Source organism: Postia placenta, assembly GCF_002117355.1.
Source record: "Postia placenta MAD-698-R-SB12 unplaced genomic scaffold POSPLAscaffold_23, whole genome shotgun sequence".
Lineage (NCBI taxonomy): Eukaryota > Fungi > Basidiomycota > Agaricomycetes > Polyporales > Adustoporiaceae > Rhodonia > Rhodonia placenta.
In genome coordinates, this window is record NW_020169854.1 from 108,696 (window position 1) to 131,170 (window position 22,475).

Sequence of the window (22,475 nt, forward strand, 5' to 3'; positions counted from 1 at the left end):
CAAATATTAGAATATCTTGCTCGTACTATCTGTCTCGCAGCACCCAGTACAACTCCGTAGAGTACACGCACAGAAATTGCATCCCACCGAGAGGCACTTTCTGAGAAATCATACACGGCAGCGTCACGGATATCGGGGAATTTCTATGGGAAGTTGTGAATTTTCTTCGACCCGGTCGTGGGGAGCTCGGGGATAGTGTTATCATCCGCACACAAAAGGAGCCTGGTGCATTGCAGGCGCGTACAATGCACCGACAACGCCAACAGAGGTCTTAGTGTTGCAATTGGCCACGGTAGCATCCAAGTTGCCAGTGAAATGACCCGAGGCTATTATCAGCCTCTCCAATCTTGGGCACGCGGTTGCCAAACCAAATCCCATTGTCGTACTTATAAAGCTAGCATGTGTCAATATGGAGCCCGCACAGTTCACGAAACGCCGCAGATACACAGAAATCATCGTGGATCCCTCAGCTACTAGCTCAGAAAGGCCGAACAACGGGAGGGTGAGAGATGAAGAGATTTGTAGTACGCGCAATCGGTTAGGGGAGAGCTGACGCTCGACGGTCGTGAAAAGATCCGTGATGCACGATCCTGACGGCGGCGAGACAAGACACAACGTCAAAGTTAGAAACTCGACTTGAGGGATCCACCCGATGAGCAGGGTTGACTGTAACTCCTCATGCGCGGTCGAGGAATTTAGACGGGCCAGTGCATCTCCCGCGAAAGGCGTTGATCCAAGCCACGCCGCCTGGAGTTTTGAGAATTTACACATAGAGATGTATAGCCATTTTGCTAATCCGTGAGCAGTCCCCCATAAAAGCGGCGAGTGCTTGAAGCGCTCAGATGACGGGCAGGACGTCTGTAGTACATCGAAAACTTCGGCGGGGTTTGATGAGTCATCCCTTCAGTATTAACTGGAAAGAAGGCTGCCAGCGAGGAATTTGCGTAGCTGGGGTCCAAAGCAGATGATCAGCTGTTGCCACTGCGTTTAGTCTGCCGGAGCCAAAGTCAGAGGGTCCTGAGGCTAGATAATGTCCTACCAGCCATTCAAGGCGAAGAAGCCCGGGAGAAAGGAAGGGCCGAGAGAAAATTGCGAGCAGACCTCATCAAGCCAGTATCCTTCTTTCATGTACATGAACTTCTCGGGAGTATAGAGGCACTTGACGAGTCGAGCGTATTTCTCGGTATCTTCTTAACGGACCACACATGATTGGACAGTTTATGTCGATATCAACAGGGAGAACGTGGATAAATTCGGCACTGACTGCCCTTTTGTAGTTCAGACTTTTGTGCAGCCGTCCCCATACTCGGATTGCTGGTCCATGGATTGCTTTGCACGTCCTGGTCAGAACCTCCCTGTCTCTCAGACGCAGCTCCCTCAAGGGTTTTGACGAGGAATTCATCGACAAACACTAGTTGGTGCATTTATTTTAGAGACATCTGAGTAGATTTGGTTGGGAGCGACTATAGTCAGTTTTGTCGGAAGGAAGTTGATGGGCGCTAATGGAGGTATTCAACTGCGACTCGGGTCCGATCCGGCGCTTCCTTCCCACGTCTCACGATCAAGTCCACCGGTTCATAATCCTTCTCTGACGTGCTCACAACAAAACGTTACCATCAGCTCACAGACTTCAAATCCTGAAAGGTCCTATCAGGCGCGTGGCTTGCCTGTCTCAGCTTCGCGTTTCTGTGACTTGCACTGTGGTTCGTTCGAACGAGCCCCTGGCTAGCAGTGGACATGATGTTTCCGAGAGATGCCAGGTGAGGAAGGCAGGAAGAGACCCATAAGGATACAGCTGCAGTCACTCCCAAAATCAGTGCGAACGTTGTCATGAAGTTGAAATTTCACGGCGATCGACGGGTGTGTGTGTGTGCACACGCCGCTAGTTTGTCATTTTGAAGGTAAGTGAGATGACGCCGCCGGATTTCTGATTGATCACCAACATCATAATTTGATCTGCAGGAGCAGCGTGAAATAATGCATTACTTTTCTGTCATTAATTTGGTGTGAGCCCCCGCCTTGTACACGACTGCTAGTCCAAAGGATTCGCCTTCTGCTCATTCGAAATGTTCACTACATGCTGATACGGAGTATGACACACCCACCGGCCGTTGAGGCGCAGACTCAATGCCTCGGGCTTATCAAAAGATGTTGTTCTCGCGCTTCGACGTGGGACTGTCAGGGTGTCTGGGCACCACTTATAAACGCTGCCAACATCCTGCTATCAACATCCGCACTCTCATCACGAATCCACCAGCCTATTTCTAGTTCGACATAATGCCCGCTATCACCTCAGGAAAAGTCCTCGTCTCTGGTGCGAATGGCTACGTCGCTAGTTGGGTCATACGCACTCTCCTGGAGAGCGGTTACTCTGTTCGTGCTACTGTGCGCTCTGAGAGCAAGGGTGTGCATCTGCGCAAGGTATTTGCAAGCTACAACGACAGGCTCGAGCTAGTGGTCGTCCCAGATATCACTGCGGTATGCGGGCTCTCTGTGTTCTAGACTGAACAGGCTTTATTGACACACCACCCAGGTCGGCGCTTTTGATGAGGCGGTCAAGGGTGTGGATGCTATCGAGCACACCGCCTCTCCATTTCACCTCAAGGCTGACGAGCCTGACGAGATCATCGTCCCAGCGGTGCGCGGCACTACAAGCATGCTCGAGTCCGCGCTTGCGTACGGCACCTCCGTGAAGCGCGTGGTCGTCACATCGTCCTGCGCGTCTATCTTGAGCTTCGATCCCACACCACGCATCTACACGGAGAAGAACTGGAACGAGCAGGCGATCGAGGTCGTCAAACTGAACGGCCGCAATGCGCACCCGGCGATTAAGTATTGCGCGAGCAAGACACTCGCCGAGCGCGCAGCGTGGGAGTTCATGGAGAAGAACCAGGGCAAGGTCCAGTGGGACCTGGTCGTACTCAACCCGCCATATGTCTATGGGCCGATTCTGCAGGAGGTCGGTTCGCCGGAGGCTCTCAACGAGAGCATGCGTGAGTGGTACGAGGTGCTTTTCAAGAGCACGCTGCCCGTGGAGGAAGTAGGACAGACGGGGTGAGTACTGTCTGTCTCTCTGATTACAGACATGCCACTCACCCCACGCTAGTAACTCGTGGCTCGACGTCCGCGACCTCGGCAAAGCTCATGTATTGGCGATCCAAACAGAGGCAGCCGGGGGTGAGCGCATCATCGTTTGCAGTGGCCCGTGGAAGTGGCAGGACTGGAGTGAGTTCTTCCATTCCGCTACCCATGGAGTGTGCTCACCGGCGGCGTCGTAGTCAACGCTGCACGCAAGGCCGGTGCTGATATTCCCGCCGGCGACACGTCCTACGATGCAGCAAAGGCAACGCATTTGACGAGATACGATATTGCGAAGGCGAACAGCATTCTCGGCTTGACATACCGTACAATGGATGAAACCACTCGCGATATTCTTGATGACTTCAAGGAGAAGGGATGGATTAAGGTGTGATGGAAGCCTTTGGTTGACCTCTGCTCTACTTGAAAATCGTAGTCTGCGAGCGATTGTATAGTATTTCCCGGTAAAGAGGAATCCATCTGCAGTGTAATTTAGGTTCTGTATTTCATCAGTCCGTCGGACTTCTGCTTCGTTCCTGCATCTCACAACGGCACTGCGAAATGGCGCATGTCACCCCTTTGCCAAGCCCTGCGAAGCCGCGGAAGAAGTTGGGCGATTGCAGTCCAACGCTCGCGGTGGATGTCTAATACTGGAGTCGAGATGATCTTTTCTGGAGCGGGGAAGATGGCGACGAATCATGCAGCCACCTCGGAAATTGATCGTCGAGCAGTCGACATTGTCAGTCTGCTTCGCGAAGGCGATTCACGATCTGTGCGCGACTGTGATGTGGATACATCTATGCCATCGGTACCGGTGTGCAGTGCTATCGCTAGACTTTCGGGGCCGGGGCAGCGTAAGGGCAAACGCGCAAAGTGCTCGCAAAGTACACTATACATTCGCAGGCTCGGGACTTTTGTATTTAGTACTCAATTCGACTTCCTTCAATGCAAAGGGAAGTCATGAAGTTCATCGCTCCTTTCTGAGCTAGTAGTTGAGGGATCCACGATGAGTTCTGCGTATCTGCGGCATCTACTCACATTTCGTGAACTGTGCGGACTCAACATTGGTATATGCTAGCTTTATAAGTACGACAATGGGATTTCCAGAAAATCAAGACAAAGGCTTTTGTACTTGCGCTCCTACAAGAGAATGATCGGCGATGCCCTATAAGCTGGTTCATCTGGCGTCCTTGACATGAATCAATCCAGACCCTACCTGAATTATGTCGGTGTCTTGCACTTGTCGTCTGGTATCCTGCGTGATCCCGGTCTCTTCCATATCTGTTTTCAAGATGTCGATGCAAATGGTGTGTGGGAAGATTTCAACCTCTGCGGCATCAGACGAGGAAAGGGTGTCGGTCTTCCAAACATTGTCAGTAACATCACCCGATAATATTGTTCTGCGTACCTTTTGCTCCTCGGTTGGGAGCGTCTCCAGGCTTGATCCTGTCAGGGGTGTCTGCATGACTTCTTGGTGCACATTCACTACAAGATGGTGCTGTCGACATGAGTGCTCGGACGCTGGTATCAGAGCTTCGGAGGTGTAGGGATCCGAGGGCACATCCAAATTCGCAAACTCTATACCGGTGGACTGATTCTTGTTGTCATGGCCTCCGCGAAGCAGCATGCGGTTGTTAAAGCCGATTAAGGCAGTATTTGCATACCTACAAATAGCAAATGTGAACAAGAAGCTTCTGCGGTGAGGTTTAACTATCACCAACAACTTAGACAGTAGAAGAATCCTGGTTCATATGTATCTCAGACTTTCACAGTCAGCTATATATTGCAATGTGATCGAACTTACGGGCAACTTGACACTGCAAGTTTTGCATTCAAACATGATGGGCAATACGGGCCTTGTTGAGTTTGTGCTAAGCTAACTACATACGTAGCCAAAGCTATAACAGCAACACTCGCTATGTAGCACTGCATCGGTTTACTCTACACAAACCAAAATGGATTACAGACCGGTCACAGCACCACTTGTAATGGCATAATGAACAAGCTTAGTGCGTACACGTGCTGTTGATTCAATGCAGCTGTCAATGCGATACAACTACATGATAGTGAACTTGATGTCTAGCCTCATTGATAGTCATGGTACATACCAAAATTGACATGGAGATTGCTATCAGGATATCCACAGATGCAGTAATGGCAAGCCAAGTCTGTGTCAGTGTCAGTGGCATTGCTGGAGCATGGTCCAAACCCTACTTGCCCAGATCGGCACTGCCAATGCCAGACTTACACCAATTGATGAGCCAGACATCTGGGGGTCAAACTTGGGATATCAGTACAGTTTGAATGAACTATAAATGAATTGCAAGTCACAGCGCCTTCTGGCGACCAGAATGTACTCAGCATGCATGCGATGAAGGCACTGAAGGCAAACTATTGCAAGGGAAGGACGTCATTGGTGTAAAACCAATACAATTGAGCACATACCAATGCAATTGCAGCTGCCAGATAGCGGGATCTCTTGTCCACAGAAAGGACGAAGATTCTCCATGCATAAAATATTTGTACCGCTGCAGCTATTATGCCAGACATCACCGGGACTCCAACTGTCAAAGGAAGAATGTTCGCTACAGCATCGTTTTCGGCAAATAGGTTGCCACTAATCCCAGTGGTAGCCAAGATGGTTTGGACCCATTCCGCTAGAAATAAAGCTCCGACTGATTGGGTGAGTCAAGCTCAATTGGCAAAATGTGTTGCACATACCAAAAATCTTCAGAGCAGTCACGTCTTTAGGGAAAGATGTATAGTAGAAATCTGTGCAGCTTGCACTTTCAGTCATGGCTAGACTGCCAGATGAGGATTGCTTACATGTCTGACTGCATAGCGCCCCTTGTAGCCCCCAGTCAAGTAGAAGACCAACGAACTGGACCATAACACCTCAGCGGGCACCACATTGAAGAGAGACATCCTTGTCAATACGTACTTCGGGTTGCGATCTGTCAAGTTGCTCCCTCGTGAGTTGTGAAGTAGTGTCAGCTGGACTATAGGTAGAACTTACACAGTATAGTATGACATTGCAAGGAAGAAAATGCAGATGACACTGGGGGACTTATAGAAGTCTGCTGATGCTTCGAAAGGGGTACCTGTCCCTACGGGCTTATAACTGACGGACACATCATATGAGAAGAAGCTATAGGCGCCGCGTAAGTCATGAGAATATTACGATGTCCTTTTGGGCCGGACATGTCATGTCAAGGTACTATGATTAGATGAAATTGGAACGGTACCACCTGTATTCCTAATACACGCTCGGATATCATCCCTAGCTTTTCGCCAGAAACTGTACAGCCAAACTCGACGGGAGTAGAAGAGAACATCCAATGTGTTTCAGTGCTATCAGCATTATTGGTAGAGATAGTTTGATCGTGGAATTCAACGGGCATCACGATACTGCAATGTGGTTCTGTTACCGAACACCATGACTACCGAGACAGTTCATCGACGAATCAAGAAGGGAACAGAATTTGGCTTTATAGGTACTGCCCAGTGTCGGAGGATGTCCAGCCCAGCTTTATATCATGTTGCCGTTGATAGTGCTCTCTGCACTGGTGCCCTTGAAACGTTTTGCCGGGGAGTGAGGGCGAACAGAAGCAGCACTTGAAAGGCTGTGTAACGGCAGTAGTCATTGGTCTCGTCATGTAGAGCTGTTCATCGTCTCGAGCTGAGGCAGAACATGTGATGAACATGACATGACAGCACATAGATTAAAAGAAGAGATAGAAGATTGACGAATATGATATATGAATCACCACACATGTCGCTTACTTCTTATCAAGTACACCTGGAGTCAATTGTCATCAGCGTTTGTCGCTCGGGGCGGGCGTTCTTTACCATCTTTGTCTCTGCGGTGCTCCAGGTTACCAGCGTGATGAACCGATCAGCAGCATTCATCGCATGAAATATAATAAAAAGCGATGATTAGGTTCATGTACGAGTTTATTTGAGCACTCACCGCACTGGCACTAACAATGACTCTATTGCAGGAGGCCGTTCAAGTTGCACGCAACCTCATGTGGCATCTGAGTCAGAAATAAACCTAGCACGAACAGCAACCTGTAAATTCACACGACGCGCTGTCACGGCGGCGGCAAACGAGATAGGTCATGTGCCGAGGCATTGGGTAGGGACTTGTCGTCACAACCCGATTGCGACCTCGAGCTATCTCGAGTAGTCAAACTCATCGTTCGAGCGTCCCTACCCATATACCAGCCAGGATCCCAAGAAGAATCACACTACTAAGGAAGATTATAGCTCGAAGTCTCACTTGAACCCGGCGACCTACAAATTCACAGATTGCTGGAAAACATCTCCACACTAATCGGTACTTTTCTTGCTCGTTGGATCGCATGATCCTCTTGCGATGTGGTCACAGCATTCACAGCCCTGATAGCGCACAATAACCCGGATGGTTGAGTGCTTATTAGCAGCAAACCACGCACGATAGATGGTACTGAGAGGGACCTCAGTTCTGTGTTAGCACCTGCCCGCTCTCAGAATACTCCGCAGGCAGAAGTGGCCGCTGGGTGCTCCTTATGGATCTTCCTTCGTTGAGATCTGGGAAGTAACTGCGGCCGTCATTATCAGCGACCAAGGCAGGCAGCCTGTCTCCTCAAACGCGTCCCTCGCTCCGAATTCAGGGGCTGTCAAGGTCAAGTAAACCATATTTGAGATACTACTCCGGAAATGAAATGCCCGTACAAAGGCAGACACAAGCCGTGGTAGGGGAAAATGGTAACGGACTGCAGCACTGCTGTCGTCCTGTCGCCCAGAGTTCATCAGAATCGCACTTGCATTGATGGAAATTGCGCTATCATTGTGCGTATCCATAGTTCCCGATTGCATGCAGCCCCTGACGCTGTATGTCCAAATTATAATGTAGAGGAGAGTACTGGCCGTATATGAAACACACTGACTCGAAGCTCGTCGTTCCTGGATGGAGTGTAAACGTGGTGGTGTCACGCTTACTTGTCACAACTTGCAGTAGGAGGACGGATCTGCAGCGACGATCGAACGAGTGTGAACAATACTCGATATTCATGCGCATAAGTCTATCTCCATGCGATTCTCCCCTTTCCGTGATTTCTGTACAGGTAGTATGTCAGCAGCGAATGGAATTAACTTAAAACATCTGCACCAACCGTCTCTGAGAACGACTCTTGGGAGCTGGCAGGGGTCAGTACGGTTCCCTGCAGGTTGTTCGGCTCGAAGGGGTCCACTGATAGCGATACGCGATTGTTAATTGATGGCGACAGCACCTTGCGCAGACTGCTCAGTAAGCCGTGTTCCTCGGACAGGTCCTTGTAGAATATGTGATGTTCCTCGCCATCGCTCCCCCGATGCACAAGGTCGCGGTTATTGAGGCTGATGAGGACGGTGTTCGCATATCTAGATAGTATGGCTCAGATAGACGCACTTGTGGAATTGGCGCGACTCACAGTTTGGGCAGGACGAGGATTCTTCGTGAAAGAAGCCTCAGTGCATACAGGTCACGCTATACGGGTTGTGAGACTTACGGGCAGTCAGCGAGCTCCGCTTGAACACTGAACACGTCATAAATATAGAGTGCTAACGCTAGTAATGCAACCCCAGCTGCCGACTGAATCAGTAATCATTCACTCTGTGACGGGGAGATGATTACCTGTGACCATTCCACTGCCCACAACATGTTTAACCAAGCGGTTGAGAAGGATATCTGACTCTTGCTCACCACGCCGCAACTTGCGCAGCTTAGAGGCGCCTATCAGCCTGATAGTTCAGTGCGCAAGAGGGGCTGCCGGCGCACCAGGATATACATCGCGACGGCGATGATGATGTCGACTAGAGCGCTTCCTCCCAGCCAGCCCTGCCAATATTCAGCCCACGGTGGAAGAAAACACGATGATGAACTACTTACGGCGATCGGACCGATTGATCCGTTCAGCAGCACTACATTTTGAGCATCAAACTATGGTGTGCAATGTCATCGAGGTATAATTGCAGACACTGTTGATATTCTCACGGGTGAAGCACCTGTGATGCCGATGCTGCCGATGCATCCACAGACTAATTGACCGAGAGCGAGCTATGTGAAAAGGTAAGTCTCGAGTCGTTGGCAAACAAGAATCGAATGGGACAATACAAGAACAACGACGCCTGCGAGGATAAGCAGCTTCCTGTTTGACAAGAGCCACATTCGCCATGCGTAGAACACCTGCACCATCGCAGCGATCAAAGCAGATAGAACCGGAATTACAAAATAGAAGATTGTTGACGAGACTTCATAATATGTTGGGGAGACAGCATTATCCAGGAGTAATGCGAAGACTGCCATGGAGAGAAGGATTGTGAAAACCCATTCCGCGCAAAAAAGTATGTACACTGGAATCGTTGAAGAATGCTTTCAGTGCAGGGGTCTGGTTGAATAAGTGATCAATTACCGTAGCATCGAACCCAAGTCGTGTCCTTATGACCGGAGATGTGATAGAAATCTGCCATCACGTTGAGCAAGAACCTGGGGCGTAAGCGAATACATCATACACATCTGGACACATAGGGCTCCGTGAAGGCCCCAGTTGAGGAATACGCCAACAATCTGAAAGGTTGTTGAGCGACCTGCCCACGACTATAATCAGGAAACAGGTCTGACAATGGGTCCAGTGCTGTAACGACAATCAATTTCAACAAGACGCTTCAGCTTTCGGTAAGTGATACTCACATCTCTGGGTCGGCACTCATTTGAATGGAACTGCTTAAAAGATGAGATGGTCTCTGGGAGGAATGCTTCTTGTGTCAGAACATTTTATAACGCAGTCCCAAGGTTGCCAAACTTAAATCCAAGTATACCTTGCGGAAGCATTGCAGAGTTTGTTTCAGGAGTCGATCTGTCAGACCTGTCATTTATCAGGCTTGGACGCGCAGGTTGACATGATCACTTGAGCGCCCACTTAAGACACAGACAAACCTCGAACTTCATCGTGTTGATTAACTGCGTTCGACTCCCACAGGGCTGTGGTTGTGTGGCGCTCGAATGCTAGAGACGCATTACGGATTTTTGTGCTCTCACGTCAGGCGGATTCGTCCAAAGATCTTCACCTGCCTTTGAAAAGGTCTCGACGGGCGTCGCGCAAGAAGATAGGCGACAAGGGTAAAGTTGTCGACATCCCGAACTAGCCTGGAACACGAGCATGATTGACTCTCATTCGCACATGAGATGGATTGCGAATCCGATAGAATAGTTTCGCAGCAAGATCGACGGATAACATGGAACGTAGTGAAGGTCTGCAGCATTCACCCTATGCCATCGGCCATTCGGTGAACACACCTTGGCCAAACCTGAAGAAACTGATCGTGCCTGCGTCGACGGCGGCGATGACGACCATCTTCTTCCCCGATTTCAACGCAAGGAATGGATTGGGATTCCGAGGCGGTGTCGATTTGGCAGGTGACGCGAATGCCCAAGGGAACAGCCTCTGAAGCAGAGGCTGCTCTACATCAGGTGCTGGAGCCACAGGGGATTCAGCGGCCATCGCCATCGCCTTTTGTTGTGCGAACGACACGCGTTTGCGGGGGACCGGAGGGGGGAGCTCGGGAAGCACATCGAAGAGCGCTGCTAGATCTGTCAATGAAGGCATGGGCGTTGTTCGCGCGCTGGGAAGAACAGGTCAGCGAGGAGAAGTAGATGAGCTGTGGGGACTCACTTGACGACCACCACAGAAAAGTCTGGGGCGGGCGGTGCGGTCTTTTTAAAAGGCGTCGACGGTTTATACAAATTGTAAAAGATTTCGTACTGCGAGGGCGCGCATTTAGGTGATGTTTGCACACGCAGTGGGATGTGGTGACCGGCTGGGAGGAATCGCAGCGATCGAAAAACGGATCCTAAGATAGATGAGTTATGGTGTGGATAACGAGAGATGGGCAAACATACTGGAGTCTAGGTTGTGGTGCAGCCAGCGACCAAGTCGTAACGGATTCCACCAGTCGATCCTCGGGTAGAAGGCCTGCAATATTCTGCGCATGGTGGAATGAAGAGCAGAGTGTAATCTCGTGAGGATTGATGGTGGGCGGAGACTGTAGGGCGGAGGTGTTGGATAATCAGGGGATGGTGGTTTGGTACGCGTTACTACGTATCCGAGTCGTTTCAAGTAGGCGAAGACCTAACATTATGCATGAGTAAGGAGTGGTTGAGCTGAGGGGCTACAACGTACCTGATATTTTTCCAAGGTCAAGTCTTCTGTGCCTACCATCTCAGCAAACGCCTGCTGAACGGTCATGGGGACACCTTCAACGTCCTCTAGTCCAGGAGTCTCGGATAAAGCCAGTTCGGACGCTTTCCAACAAAGCATCGCGCCTCGCTCTACCAGGTAGAGTGCTTCTTCTGGAAGCAATTCGAGTCTCTTTTGGATCTTCGTTGCTCCATCTTGAATGGACGGTGCGCGCGCGACTGAGTGCCCCATGGTTGCGAAATGGATTCCCCGATTTAGTGTGACATGACCACGCGCGATCTCGGGATGCCAGACAGCATAGCTGATAGACTTGCTGAAGAATATATTAAAAAGAAACTTTTATATGACCGTGAAGTAGAGCGCACTTAGAGATGGTCCGAGGCGCCGCCAAGGCATCAAGCATAGCACTCCGAGCGCGGTCCAAGACATGACGCTGTAGACCAGAGCCACCTGCCGCGATGGGCTCAAACTCTTTTTCTCCTCTCTTTGGGATAACAGGACGTGCGACGCTGAGAGCGCTATGGCATGGTCAACACATGAACGAGCTTAGATACGCCAAACACATACGGTATTTTCGTCCAGTCAGGTCCTTGATCCTCCTCACCTGAGGATTGTTCGTCTTCAGTGTGCTCCTCCGGATCCGTGGGTTGTGACGCTGCTGTTGGTTTTTCTAAGCTGTCGTCCATCGTAATATTGTGTTGGTCCAGGATCGTGATGAATGGGAGACAACTCGAAATGAAAGCTAAATCTCGGAGATTGACTCGCCATAGGCGCGCGTCGATCAGTCCTAGAAAGTATGGGCGGCCTTACTCGGGACTCACTCACTCCCATTTGTCACTAGTACTACTCTACGAGCTCAATTTACAAACGCGGGCGTGCTTCCAGGTTCTGGGATCCTCAGACACCATGTCGTCCTCGCAAACAAGTCCCACATTTTATCAGTCGCTTGTGGTGCGCGTGCCCATCCTCCATACAACGGTCGCGTGTGAACAGACCGACAGGCAGGTGGACTTGCGGGCACATCCGTAGACTTGCTCTTTTATCCCATTGACACGATCAAGACTCGCCTGCAATCCTCCCAGGGCTTCGTGCGTGCAGGAGGATTCAGCGGCATCTACAAGGGTGTTGGCAGCGTTGTTGTCGGGAGCGCACCTGGAGGTATGCATCAGCCTGCCGCCATCTTGCTGTAATCTTAATGAGGATTCATAGCCGCTGTATTCTTCTGTACGTATGACACGCTGAAGCGTACCTTACCCTTTTCGTCCGATTTTGCACCCGTCACGCACATGGTCTCTGCGTCTGTAGGCGAAGTTGTACGAACGTCATCGCTCTGACCTCGTCGCCATCTGACCTATGCAGAACTCTGCTAGGCAGCATGCTTGATTCGTGTCCCTACAGAGGTCATCAAGACGCGCATGCAGACCTCCACGTACGGCGACCTGACAAGATCATCTCTGGCTGGCGCCAAACGCGTGCTGGCCGATGAAGGGATTCGCGGATTCTACAGAGGGTTCGGTACGACCATCATGAGAGAGGTGTGTTACGTCCCCTCGGGCGTTTCATGTAAGATGACGCGAAAAAACAGATCCCATTCACATCTCTGCAATTCCCGCTGTATGAGCTGCTCAAGTCTAAGCTGTCCAAAGCTCTGGGGAACAGAACCTTGCACGCGTACGAGGCCGCAGTTTGTGGTAGTTTCTCTGGGGGTGTCGCAGCGGCGCTGACTACCCCGCTGGATGTCCTGAAGACTCGCGTTATGCTTGATATGAGAGTGCGTAGACCTTCTGCTAGTGGCGAGACAAGACTTAGTTTCATGCGCGCGTAGGATCCTTCGAAGCAGAGCATGCCATCGATACCTGCTCGACTTCAACAGATCTACGCCACAGAAGGTATGCGAGCATTATTCGCGGGTGTCGTCCCGCGCACGCTATGGATCTCAGCCGGAGGCGCTGTGTTCCTCGGTGTCTACGAATGGGCAGTCCACTCGCTCATGAGAGCATAGAAAATTAGAATCATTACTGCAGCCTAGAGATATACCAAGGTATCTACCGTACATGGGTATCGGCAACTTAATGTACATCTGCATGATACAGCTTCTCACTAACAGCATTATCCACTCCGCCAGCAGATTCATGCCTTGGGCGCAGACCCGAGACGCAATATGACGCGAGGCAGCTTCTTCGGCTGCACTCCCTCTTCAGGGATATCTGAAAGAGACGAGAACGAGCTTCCGTCGGAGCTTTCAACCAGGGTAGTGGACTCGGGCGATGATGCCTTCCCAGGACCGTTCTTCTTCCGATCTTTCGCAAAATTCGTCCTTTTGTCCGTGCCACTCTTGTGCGGCGACACCTCCGGATCGGAATCTGCGCTCTTAACAGGTGGGTTCTTCCGCTCACGGAGTGTGCGAGATGATAGCGGAACGGATGCGCGCGAAGACGTAGTTGGTGCGACCGTGTGGGACGAGTCGATAGATGCAAAGACCTCCAATGTACGACCGATCCAGGGCGCCGGGGCGCTCGGCTGAGATACTCTACCTCCCCGTCTCTTCTTCGTCGCTTTTTCCAGCTGGGGAGAGACGAGTTGTTGGCATGTAGTCATCTCGAGGACTGCACGAGTGGCTCACCTCAGTCAGATTGTTGAGACTCCACCAGCTTTCATCTACACCGACAGGGTCGACGAGGCCAATCAAGTGGGCCATCGCTCCGCTTGTCAGCGCCCTGTCGCTGTACCCACCCTCCAGGACACTGATCAGTCGCCCGCCAGAGAATCTTTCAGCGAACTTGATCGTGTCTTGGGCGAAGCGCTTGTAAAATGAGGTCGGTACATGTCGCCCATGTCGCGACATTGACGGATACTCATGCTCACTCGCGTCGAAACCGCAGCTGTTGGTGATGCAAGTGTTACTGTCGATATACAAAAGCATGAATCGATGCCTGCACTAACCTGATGAAGACCAAGACGTCGTCTCCTGCACCCCCAGTACCTTCCAGAAACGCACTTGCCCTCTCGCGTAATTTCACATATAATCCATCGTACAATTCATCCCAAAATTGCTGTTCAGACTCATAGGGTTGGAGGTGTATGTTCTCGATGTGTTGGCCGTGCGGACCATGGATCGAAACTGAGGCTGCTTGTACTAACTCAGGCTTGCCGTCCTGACAAACAATAGTTCCAGATTTAGACAATGTGGCCTCAAATTCAGCGGGGCCGTTTGACGCACCTCGCATGGATAGGAGAGCACGTCATGGATGCTGCCATAAAACATTCGCAGACCAGGCTTGCCCGCAGGCGCACCATGCATTTCCTCGATGGTTTTCCTGTACGTTTCCTCATTGATTTGCCATGCAATCGACTGTGTGCCGTTTCCTGCAGCCTTGTTCAGCATAAATTCTTTCGGTATAGACTTCGTGCTTACCATGATGCAGGTCTATGTCGAAGACGACGACACGATTAATTCCGTGCTGTAGGTGGGCTAGGAGCTTGTTCAGCTTCCCTGGGCAAAAGGTTGGTAGTGTATCTCACCGTGGGCTGCTGCAACACCAACATTATTGACGAAACAGAATCCAGATGGGGTATCCTGTCGAGGCGTTTATGGTGGCTCTGGGATTTAACATGGCAGACACGCCTTACCTCTCCACAGTGATGTCCTGGAGGTCGTACTGCGACAAACGCGCGCGGCGTATTCGCTTTGTCGGGATCTGGTGCCGCTGCACGCCGCGTGGAAGCTACCACGGCATCAACAGCTTCACACACAGTACCCAATGCGCCTTGAATTGCGTCTATTGATTCAGGACATACTGGTACAGGGTATCGGCAAACGCGTCAAAAAGTGTAACAAGTATACATACAGTACAGGTCTCCCTGTGCAAGCGTTGCGGGAATCTCGCTTTCACCCTTTGACACCTTCTCATGGCTCTCTTGTGACCATCGCTTGAGATTCTCAAGATACACGTCGCCTTCGATATCTCCATGGATGAACTTCACCGCCGCGTTGTGCAGCAAGTCCACTTTCGCGCTACTGTGCACGAACTCAATAGGGTCTTGAGGGTCTTTAGGACGCGACGAAGATGCAATATTGAGTTGTCCAAGAGCAGCGGCCAAGTCGTCTGCGCTCGCTGGTTCGCCGGTTTGTTGTGCTGCACTACGGGCGTTTGAGACAGGAGTACATTCTTCCAAACGAGAGACGGCAGCCGCGAGGCCGATATTGACCGCGCGTAGTCGTTCGGGCCGCTCGACTATGCAGGAAGTATCGCGTGAGCGAATATACTGGTGTTGTAAACACGCCTTCTGTAGGTACACAGCCGTCTTCTGGGCGGTTAACGGGTGCTCAAGGTTAGTAGCAATCATGCTGAGGGGGTAGAAATTTGAGACGAGGACGCTATCGAGAACGAGATGTCGAAGTTGAACCAGAGCCACGGTCGAAACTATGAGGCGCGGTTATTTTACACCTGATAGCATAGTAGCATTGCCTGGACTAAGTAATCTTCAATAATCTGAAAAGGCTATCATTACCCGTAACCCCGTATTACTCCACGCGCTTCCCCACCCATAGCTCGCTTCCTTGACCAGCGACCACTGCCTCGTCTGTTCTGCTTCTCGAGGCTGATTATCCTGGTCGACCTGGGGTATTCTCTGCAAGGGCCGCGTGCATTTAGTTGCCGGGCTTTCTGAAGTTCTCATCATGGATCTCTATCCCAACGCCATAGGTAGCCCGACCGCCTTGTCGGGTGGCGTACCTCTCCAGAACGTCGGACAAGACGTTGGCACCCAGCCGCGTCTAAACGATGCGAGAGCTACTGTCGACTCTGCTGCTTGTGAACCCATTGTTCAGTCTATCTCGCGCAATGTCCAGTCTGTTGCCATAGACCCTGTACTCAATGACGATGAAGACGATGATCTGCCCCCTCTGGCCTCGGATTCCGAGTCTGAATTGGGCGAACCTGAAGACGTTGATAGCCATCATAGTGACGATAGCATGCCGTCCCTTCAGACTGTGTCGGACTCATCTGACTCTGACTACAACCCTGCCGCGTCAGACTTGGACGAGCCGGAAGACGAGCATGCTGAGGAGAGTCGCGAGAATGTCACAGCCGCTGCATCCAATGCTCCCGCTAATATTGCAGTACCTGAGCCGCTCGACAGCGACGAGGCCTACGACGATGACGAGGAGGAGGACAGTGAGGTGGATGATAGCGACGATTACGATGAATGGCAAGATGATGTTTACGAGGAGACAATGGCCATGCAGGAGGCACAGGAGGTAAGTCGACTTCCGTGAGGCTTCCTCTCATTTGACATTGGTCTCCCAGATGCTCGCAGGCGGTACCCATATAGCGGAGATGCTCGAGATTCTCGGCCGTTTGCGACCAGCCGTTGACAACGATCCCCTACGTGCGGAGACCTTGCTTGAAGGCCTGGAGGAAGTGTCTCACGACCTTGTCAAGCGGTACGAGAAACTCCGCGGTGGACTGGACGACGACAACGAGGGTTGCGCCATCTGTCGCGATGAGTTCGTAGACGATGTCGCCGCGGATCCGCTAGAGCCTGCAAAGCTCTCAGACGCTGTTCTTACCAGTGTCCTGTTCGAAGCACTTCCATTCCACCCGCCACCGTGTACCATACTCGCATTCCCTTGTCTTGGCCGGCATCTGTTCCATAGTAATTGCCTTGCACCCTGGCTGGCGCGCAAGACGACGTGTCCCTCGTGTCGGTTCGACATTGATCCGGACTCCCTCACACTGCGGACAGTGACCGCCTCATCGCAATTGATCGACGAACAGTTCGACACGCGGAAGCTATGGGAGCCTCCGCGGGTCAGCAGTTTTGCAACTTGGATAGAACAGGCGGAGCTGGCTCGCGAGAGAGAGGCCAAGGGTATTCCCATAGTGAAGGCAGTTCCTGTTGGTGAGTATCTGGTCCGGCGCGAGTGGTGCAACGGTTGTGTGCTCATGCACCCCTGCTGTAGACCGCGAGGTTGATGATTGCCCAGCTGATGACGAGCGGGAAGACATGTTCCACCCCCCCTTAGCTGTGCCAAATCAGCATAACGCTGACGCTATCAGGCATTCGGGGGATGTCTCTTCGGGGCGCCAACCCCCTTCAACACCGTCAGCTCCCACGACAGACGCTGCAACATTCCCTGGGTTCCTCCCGTCTATTCGCCAGGGTCGTATGGAACACATAATGGCAATGCTGGGCGTAGAAACACCGTCTAGTCGAACAGCGATGGACCTGCACGACTCAATGCTGGAAGACGTGATGCGCGCTCTGCGCATGGGGCGTGCGAGTGTGGCCGGCATGCGTCCGCCGCAAGCTCGTCCTCAAGAGGATCCGCGGACGGACGACTTGCTTTCTCAAGCTCCCGTCGATATCGACTGAGTATATTGTGATTACTACCATATGCCCACTTTTGCTCTTTTCATTCAAGCATTTCCTTGATCTGCATAACGGTTTGCCCGTTGGAGGACGTTACTCCTGCCGAGTGTTATAAAGATGTCATAAACCAATGTACAGTACCCTGCATACACTACACCCATATCGCTCAGCAGAGCTAGTCCCTTTGTCCCTGGAGCAATAGATCATCGCTGCGAGTAGCCAAATGACAGTTGCACGGCATGTGAGTGTTCTCTATATTACATCTGCATACATTCGGAGCGGCTAGAAACCAATTTACAATTACATATACATCAGCAAGTCGCTTGAGATCGTCAAGTCGTTACGTCGTCATGAATAGCTACAGGGTGTGCAACTTGTCGAGAAGTATTGCCCATTCAACAACGGTCATACCCCTTTTTAGTGCCTGCTCCTTGACCTCCCGATTTCGCGTCTCTTCGCTGAGCTTCGCGATGGCTCGAAGATGTTCCATCCTTTGAATGCCGAGCTCGGTCAAGATGGGCAGGAGGTGGACGAGAGAAGGCTCGCAGGAAGAAAGAATTAGTTCTGCAGGCGAGGTGAACCCTGTCTTCTGTCCGTTGGGGACGTCCCCCATGTCGATGGGGATGGATAATCTTGTATTGGCCGGTGACATCTGCCGCTGCAGCGGCTTTGGACTGGTCAAGCTCTCTTCGCTTCCCCCGCTGCGGGGAGGTGTTTGCGGGTAAGACATCATGAACTAATAGTGGAATGAGGTACAGACTCGATGTCAGTTTGGATGCCCACGAAAACATACCCGCGTCGAGGCATACCTCAGTCCGATCCAGGGAAAGCCTGCCAGACGCACGTCGGCGACCAGGGAGCGTTGCCCGACTTCCTATTTGTGAGCTCTTCGGGCTCATGGGCGCATAGCCCATGCCAGACGCCAGCATGGGGAGCGTGTTTTCGTACATTGGTATGGGGTAGCCACCCTTCGTTGGCTGGTGATATGCTACCATGTACTAGCCGCCAGCGGCATAGTTAGTCTCAGCACTCAGACGAGTGCAACAAAGACAACACCTCACCTCGCTGCGTTCGTACGATGATATACCGGTCTTTTGCATTTCCAATCCCCTTCGAGAGTCCCCCCTTGACACACTGCTAACCCCGCCCAGCCCATCACTGATGATTCTCTTCGTCTGCACATTCTCGGACGACACTCTGCGGTGTGTGTGAGGATTCGCACCGCTTAGCATATCGTCCTCGAGGGGGTTGCCGTCGCTGCTGCTCTCTGCAACGCGCTCGCGCCAGAGCGAGATCGTCCGGTTCGGCCCGTCCTCCACCACCCTCGATTCGACTAGTTCCATCTTCCCCTGCCTTCCACTGACCTTCCTGGCATTTTCAGGCGTAGCTGCTCTCCCTCCGCGCTGCGAGCCTCGTCCGAGCTCACTGCCGTAGATATTGCGGTTCGCCCGTTTGAGTGCCTCCGCAGCGGCCTTCTTCTCTGCAGCCTCGCGCTCGCGCTGGTCCTCACCGCTCAGCTTCCTCTCCATCTCGTTCACGTAGTTCTGATAACCGCTAATCGACTCCTCGTAGTCGCGTCCTCGCCGGATGACGCCAAAGTTCCATTCTGTGGGTGCTTCGGTGGTCATCGCGTCAAAATTGTCGTCGAGCGCGACGCTTGTGGGGGGACGAGGTAGGCGCCGTGCTGACCGCTGAAGAGTGCCGTAGGGGGTGCGTGGTTGGTACATTCCGGAGTCTGCGTCAAGGTTGCTGGATGAATGGAGAAACTGAGGGGTATGTGTTTGTACGAGACATACCGCTAGTACTCATGCTTGTGCTATCTGATAAATACATGGTCGGGTCAGCGTGCTGTGGAGTGGCTGTTAGCTTGCGATAGCTGGGGAATGCCCATGGCCCATCGACCTCTGGATGGGTACACGGTGGCTGGAGCGCCATAAACAGAAAACACGCATATGCAGCGTGTTTTGACACGTGCCCGTTCTTCCTGATCATGCCCGAGATGCATCGCATCAGCTCGATCGGGGTTTCCTGATCCGCTTTCGCTCTTGCAGCCGATCGGGACGTGTGTGAGCATCGTTTATCACACTTTCCACATTTTGGTAGAACATGTTGTGGTTCATAACATACACACTCAACGTGTGGATGCAGGACATCCTCAGCGATGGACCCGTTCTCTTGCAAATGTTAGCAAAGATAGCATTCCGAAAACAGCGGCCACTCACCCGAAACTTGGTTTTCCAATCCAGGTCTGCGATTACCCACGGAGAGACTTCGTGTCTGACAGGGCCCCACGCGTCATACGATGTGAACGAGGCGTAAGGGTAGGAAGGGTATGATACGCGCCCGTCCCACCTAAACGGAGCATCTCCGGGGCTGTGATAAACGCAATAGAACTTACTTGCTGCACTCCGACACAGTAGCATTGACGCATCTGATCCAATGCGCAGATTTGCATTCAATTCGAGAGAAACATCCGTGCCGGTTGTCCGGAGTGCGTGTGGAAAGCATAAGACTACATGCAGATGTGTGAGAACGAGTGCTGTAACATCAAGGGAGTTTCATATGAGGGGTGCGATAGTGGTCTGATGGGATTGAAAGGCGACTATTAGTGGGAACGCTTCGAGATAACAGAATACAAGCTCACGAAGGTGAATTCAGCGACTTCGAAACTTGTTCGATCACCACACGGACGGGCTGCAGATCGCTTCCCTGCCAGGATTGTCCCCATGCGAGGATGACCTTCGCGTAGTCGATGTATGCATGATAGAGAGCGATGTGTCTGCGATTGGCACAGTATCGCGATGTCGTGAAGACTGAGGTGACCTCATGAGCGAGCCATCCAGGACAGGAAGTTGAATCGATTCAAGTGAGAGCGACAGCGGGCTTGGTGGGACTTTCTGCCCGAACGAGTGAGGCTTTTCCTTGGAACTCGGCGAGCTTGCACCTAATTGAAGTATTGCAGCCGCACGCTTGCACACTTTCTTTGGACTGTAGATGGGCCTCGGTATGGCAGGGGATTGACCGCCGCGCAGAAATCGACACAGCCGACGAGACGGTGACATATAAGGATCATGGCTGTTTTCAACCTCTATGGAGCATGGTTAGTGGGATATCCGGACGGAAGAAGGCCAGATATCCAGTAGGTCACCGTCATAGATCTCTTTTTGGTCATCCAAGCTAGGGCATCTCTCCACATCTTGCTGAAAGACAGACGGCTGCGCGCGAATGTTCCGCCTTGCCTTGCACCACCCGACTAACTTGAGAGTTAGGGGTACGCCCCATACAACATACCAAATAAAGACAATCACTGCCGCTGGATAACAAGCCAGGAAAAGGCTCAGGGACCGCGCAAGCGAGCATGAAGATACTCACCGACGGTGAAGATGTCTATGAGACATAGCGGGAACCCATGTGTTACGGATTTGCATTTCCCTACATTCATGTCATTGCGAGCGAGAAATCTAGAGGGCATCTCGTGCGCTCAAATCGTTTAGAGAGGGAGATATCGGCAAGGAAGTAGCAAATCGACAAGCTGAGAAGCTCAAGGCCTGAGGTAGATGCAAGACCTAATGCAGCACGGTTGTTCACCTCCGAGTCTAGCGTATCATCGTTGCGGCTGACGACCGTCCAGTTTCAAACACATCCATTGTCGAAGCAACAGCTACAAAATCAAGCTGCAGTGGTGATACTGGCTAATAATGCGGAACGTGCTTGTGCCGAGGAGGGCACGCGCCGTGCGGGCCACAGCCGCAGACGCGTTATAGTGGCACGTGTCACGCGTCACGCGTCGGGGTATATAAGCATTGACGCGACTTGTTGAATGGCTATCAACGCCTTGCTTCCCGCGCCCATCTAGCTTCTCATCCCTACTCCCCCGCCACACTAAGTCCCCCGCACTCACTGAAATGGCCCGTACCAAGCAAACCGCCCGCAAGTCTACCGGAGGAAAGGCTCCCCGTAAGCAGCTCGCGTCTAAGGCTCGCAAGACCGCGCCGGTGAGTGCCCAGAAGTGCCACAATGACTCATCCCGTTAGATGCTCATCCTTCTTTGCGAAGCCTACCGCTACCGGTGGTGTCAAGAAGCCCCATCGTTTCCGCCCCGGAACGGTCGCTCTTCGAGAGATCCGTCGTTACCAGAAGTCGACTGAGCTGCTGATCAGGAAGCTCCCCTTCCAGCGGCTCGTCCGTGAAATTGCGCAGGACTTCAAGGTTTGTGACGGCTCTTCTCCGCTCTTGTTATCGACGACGATTGACCTCTCCTCTTAGACTGACTTGCGCTTCCAATCGTCCGCCGTCATGGCTCTCCAGGAGGCCGCTGAGGCTTATCTCGTGTCCCTCTTTGAGGATACTAACCTTGCTGCCATTCACGCGAAGCGTGTTACGATGTACGTTAATAATGTGCGGTTGGAGGTCTCGTACTAATGATTGTCTGCAGTCAACCCAAGGATTTGGCCTTGGCTCGTCGTCTCCGTGGCGAGAGGAGCTGAATGCATTTCGCTCATGCCGACATTGAGTCCTTGTTTGATGGCGTCTTTATTCTTATCTCTTCAATGTTGCGTGTACGACCGTTCTCCCGTGGACCTTGGTCATGTAACACCAGAAGTATCTCGTTATACTGTTTTCTCCTTGATATGAACTGTAGCCTCGGTCTTGGTAATGCATTGGTTCCCGGAATAAACAGCATCCGGCTAGTAAGTTTCGCAGAATAGCCAAGTGCAAGGTGAATATAGTACACAGGGCTTGATGTGCATGACATCATAGCCTCTAGGTTGAAAACTTGGTGAGTGGCTAAGTGGAAGACCG

General features: G+C 51.8%; 10 protein-coding genes across 10 annotated transcripts; 4 read left to right on the forward strand and 6 right to left on the reverse strand.

The window, feature by feature from the left end:
- Window positions 1-2,250: 2,250 nt before the first annotated feature.
- Window positions 2,251-3,472, forward strand: POSPLADRAFT_1068108 (hypothetical protein; the record flags this gene model as incomplete). The annotated part of the gene is made up of 4 exons (XM_024482271.1): window positions 2,251-2,478; window positions 2,534-3,000; window positions 3,107-3,225; window positions 3,279-3,472. The coding sequence occupies exons 1-4, from the start codon at window positions 2,278-2,280 to the stop codon at window positions 3,470-3,472; spliced, it is 981 nt and encodes a 326-aa protein (XP_024333210.1). The 5' UTR covers window positions 2,251-2,277.
- A 783-nt stretch (window positions 3,473-4,255) lies between these two features.
- POSPLADRAFT_1062579 (hypothetical protein) lies at window positions 4,256-4,705 on the reverse strand (the record flags this gene model as incomplete). The annotated part of the gene is made up of 2 exons (XM_024481530.1): window positions 4,256-4,438; window positions 4,487-4,705. 2 exons carry the CDS (start codon window positions 4,703-4,705, stop codon window positions 4,256-4,258), a joined length of 402 nt encoding a protein of 133 aa, XP_024333211.1.
- Window positions 4,706-5,049: 344 nt separating this feature from the next.
- On the reverse strand, window positions 5,050-6,281 carry POSPLADRAFT_1160030 (hypothetical protein; the record flags this gene model as incomplete). The annotated part of the gene is made up of 8 exons (XM_024487491.1): window positions 5,050-5,100; window positions 5,187-5,246; window positions 5,327-5,359; window positions 5,524-5,753; window positions 5,800-5,850; window positions 5,905-5,959; window positions 6,020-6,077; window positions 6,205-6,281. The coding sequence occupies 8 exons, from the start codon at window positions 6,279-6,281 to the stop codon at window positions 5,050-5,052; spliced, it is 615 nt and encodes a 204-aa protein (XP_024333212.1).
- A 2,427-nt stretch (window positions 6,282-8,708) lies between these two features.
- Window positions 8,709-9,838, reverse strand: POSPLADRAFT_1159842 (hypothetical protein; the record flags this gene model as incomplete). The annotated part of the gene is made up of 5 exons (XM_024487465.1): window positions 8,709-8,822; window positions 8,879-8,938; window positions 9,221-9,453; window positions 9,613-9,667; window positions 9,791-9,838. Coding segments are annotated over 5 exons (510 nt in total), but the record flags the coding sequence as incomplete, so codon positions are not given.
- A 529-nt stretch (window positions 9,839-10,367) lies between these two features.
- On the reverse strand, window positions 10,368-11,983 carry POSPLADRAFT_1160143 (hypothetical protein; the record flags this gene model as incomplete). The annotated part of the gene is made up of 6 exons (XM_024487508.1): window positions 10,368-10,722; window positions 10,773-10,950; window positions 11,000-11,228; window positions 11,280-11,610; window positions 11,663-11,806; window positions 11,859-11,983. The coding sequence occupies 6 exons, from the start codon at window positions 11,981-11,983 to the stop codon at window positions 10,368-10,370; spliced, it is 1,362 nt and encodes a 453-aa protein (XP_024333214.1).
- Window positions 11,984-12,203: 220 nt separating this feature from the next.
- On the forward strand, window positions 12,204-13,299 carry POSPLADRAFT_1062582 (hypothetical protein; the record flags this gene model as incomplete). The annotated part of the gene is made up of 6 exons (XM_024481531.1): window positions 12,204-12,248; window positions 12,299-12,455; window positions 12,507-12,610; window positions 12,668-12,832; window positions 12,883-13,068; window positions 13,123-13,299. The coding sequence occupies 6 exons, from the start codon at window positions 12,204-12,206 to the stop codon at window positions 13,297-13,299; spliced, it is 834 nt and encodes a 277-aa protein (XP_024333215.1).
- A 128-nt stretch (window positions 13,300-13,427) lies between these two features.
- Window positions 13,428-15,815, reverse strand: POSPLADRAFT_1071917 (hypothetical protein; the record flags this gene model as incomplete). The annotated part of the gene is made up of 8 exons (XM_024482470.1): window positions 15,146-15,815; window positions 14,928-15,094; window positions 14,820-14,874; window positions 14,713-14,790; window positions 14,518-14,663; window positions 14,241-14,452; window positions 13,921-14,179; window positions 13,428-13,862 (listed from the first exon to the last, which is right to left on the reverse strand). The coding sequence occupies exons 1-8, from the start codon at window positions 15,642-15,644 to the stop codon at window positions 13,428-13,430; spliced, it is 1,851 nt and encodes a 616-aa protein (XP_024333216.1). The 5' UTR covers window positions 15,645-15,815.
- A 718-nt stretch (window positions 15,816-16,533) lies between these two features.
- On the forward strand, window positions 16,534-17,675 carry POSPLADRAFT_1160184 (hypothetical protein; the record flags this gene model as incomplete). Its single annotated transcript, XM_024487514.1, has 3 exons — window positions 16,534-16,557; window positions 16,607-17,201; window positions 17,263-17,675. 3 exons carry the CDS (start codon window positions 16,534-16,536, stop codon window positions 17,673-17,675), a joined length of 1,032 nt encoding a protein of 343 aa, XP_024333217.1.
- Window positions 17,676-18,030: 355 nt separating this feature from the next.
- On the reverse strand, window positions 18,031-21,144 carry POSPLADRAFT_1160195 (hypothetical protein; the record flags this gene model as incomplete). Its single annotated transcript, XM_024487516.1, has 8 exons — window positions 18,031-18,408; window positions 18,482-18,670; window positions 18,734-19,438; window positions 19,895-20,024; window positions 20,071-20,184; window positions 20,317-20,451; window positions 20,496-20,760; window positions 21,045-21,144. The coding sequence occupies 8 exons, from the start codon at window positions 21,142-21,144 to the stop codon at window positions 18,031-18,033; spliced, it is 2,016 nt and encodes a 671-aa protein (XP_024333218.1).
- Window positions 21,145-21,577: 433 nt separating this feature from the next.
- POSPLADRAFT_1037438 (hypothetical protein) lies at window positions 21,578-22,159 on the forward strand (the record flags this gene model as incomplete). The annotated part of the gene is made up of 4 exons (XM_024477221.1): window positions 21,578-21,667; window positions 21,729-21,881; window positions 21,939-22,057; window positions 22,108-22,159. The coding sequence occupies 4 exons, from the start codon at window positions 21,578-21,580 to the stop codon at window positions 22,157-22,159; spliced, it is 414 nt and encodes a 137-aa protein (XP_024333219.1).
- Between the last annotated feature and the right edge of the window lie 316 nt (window positions 22,160-22,475).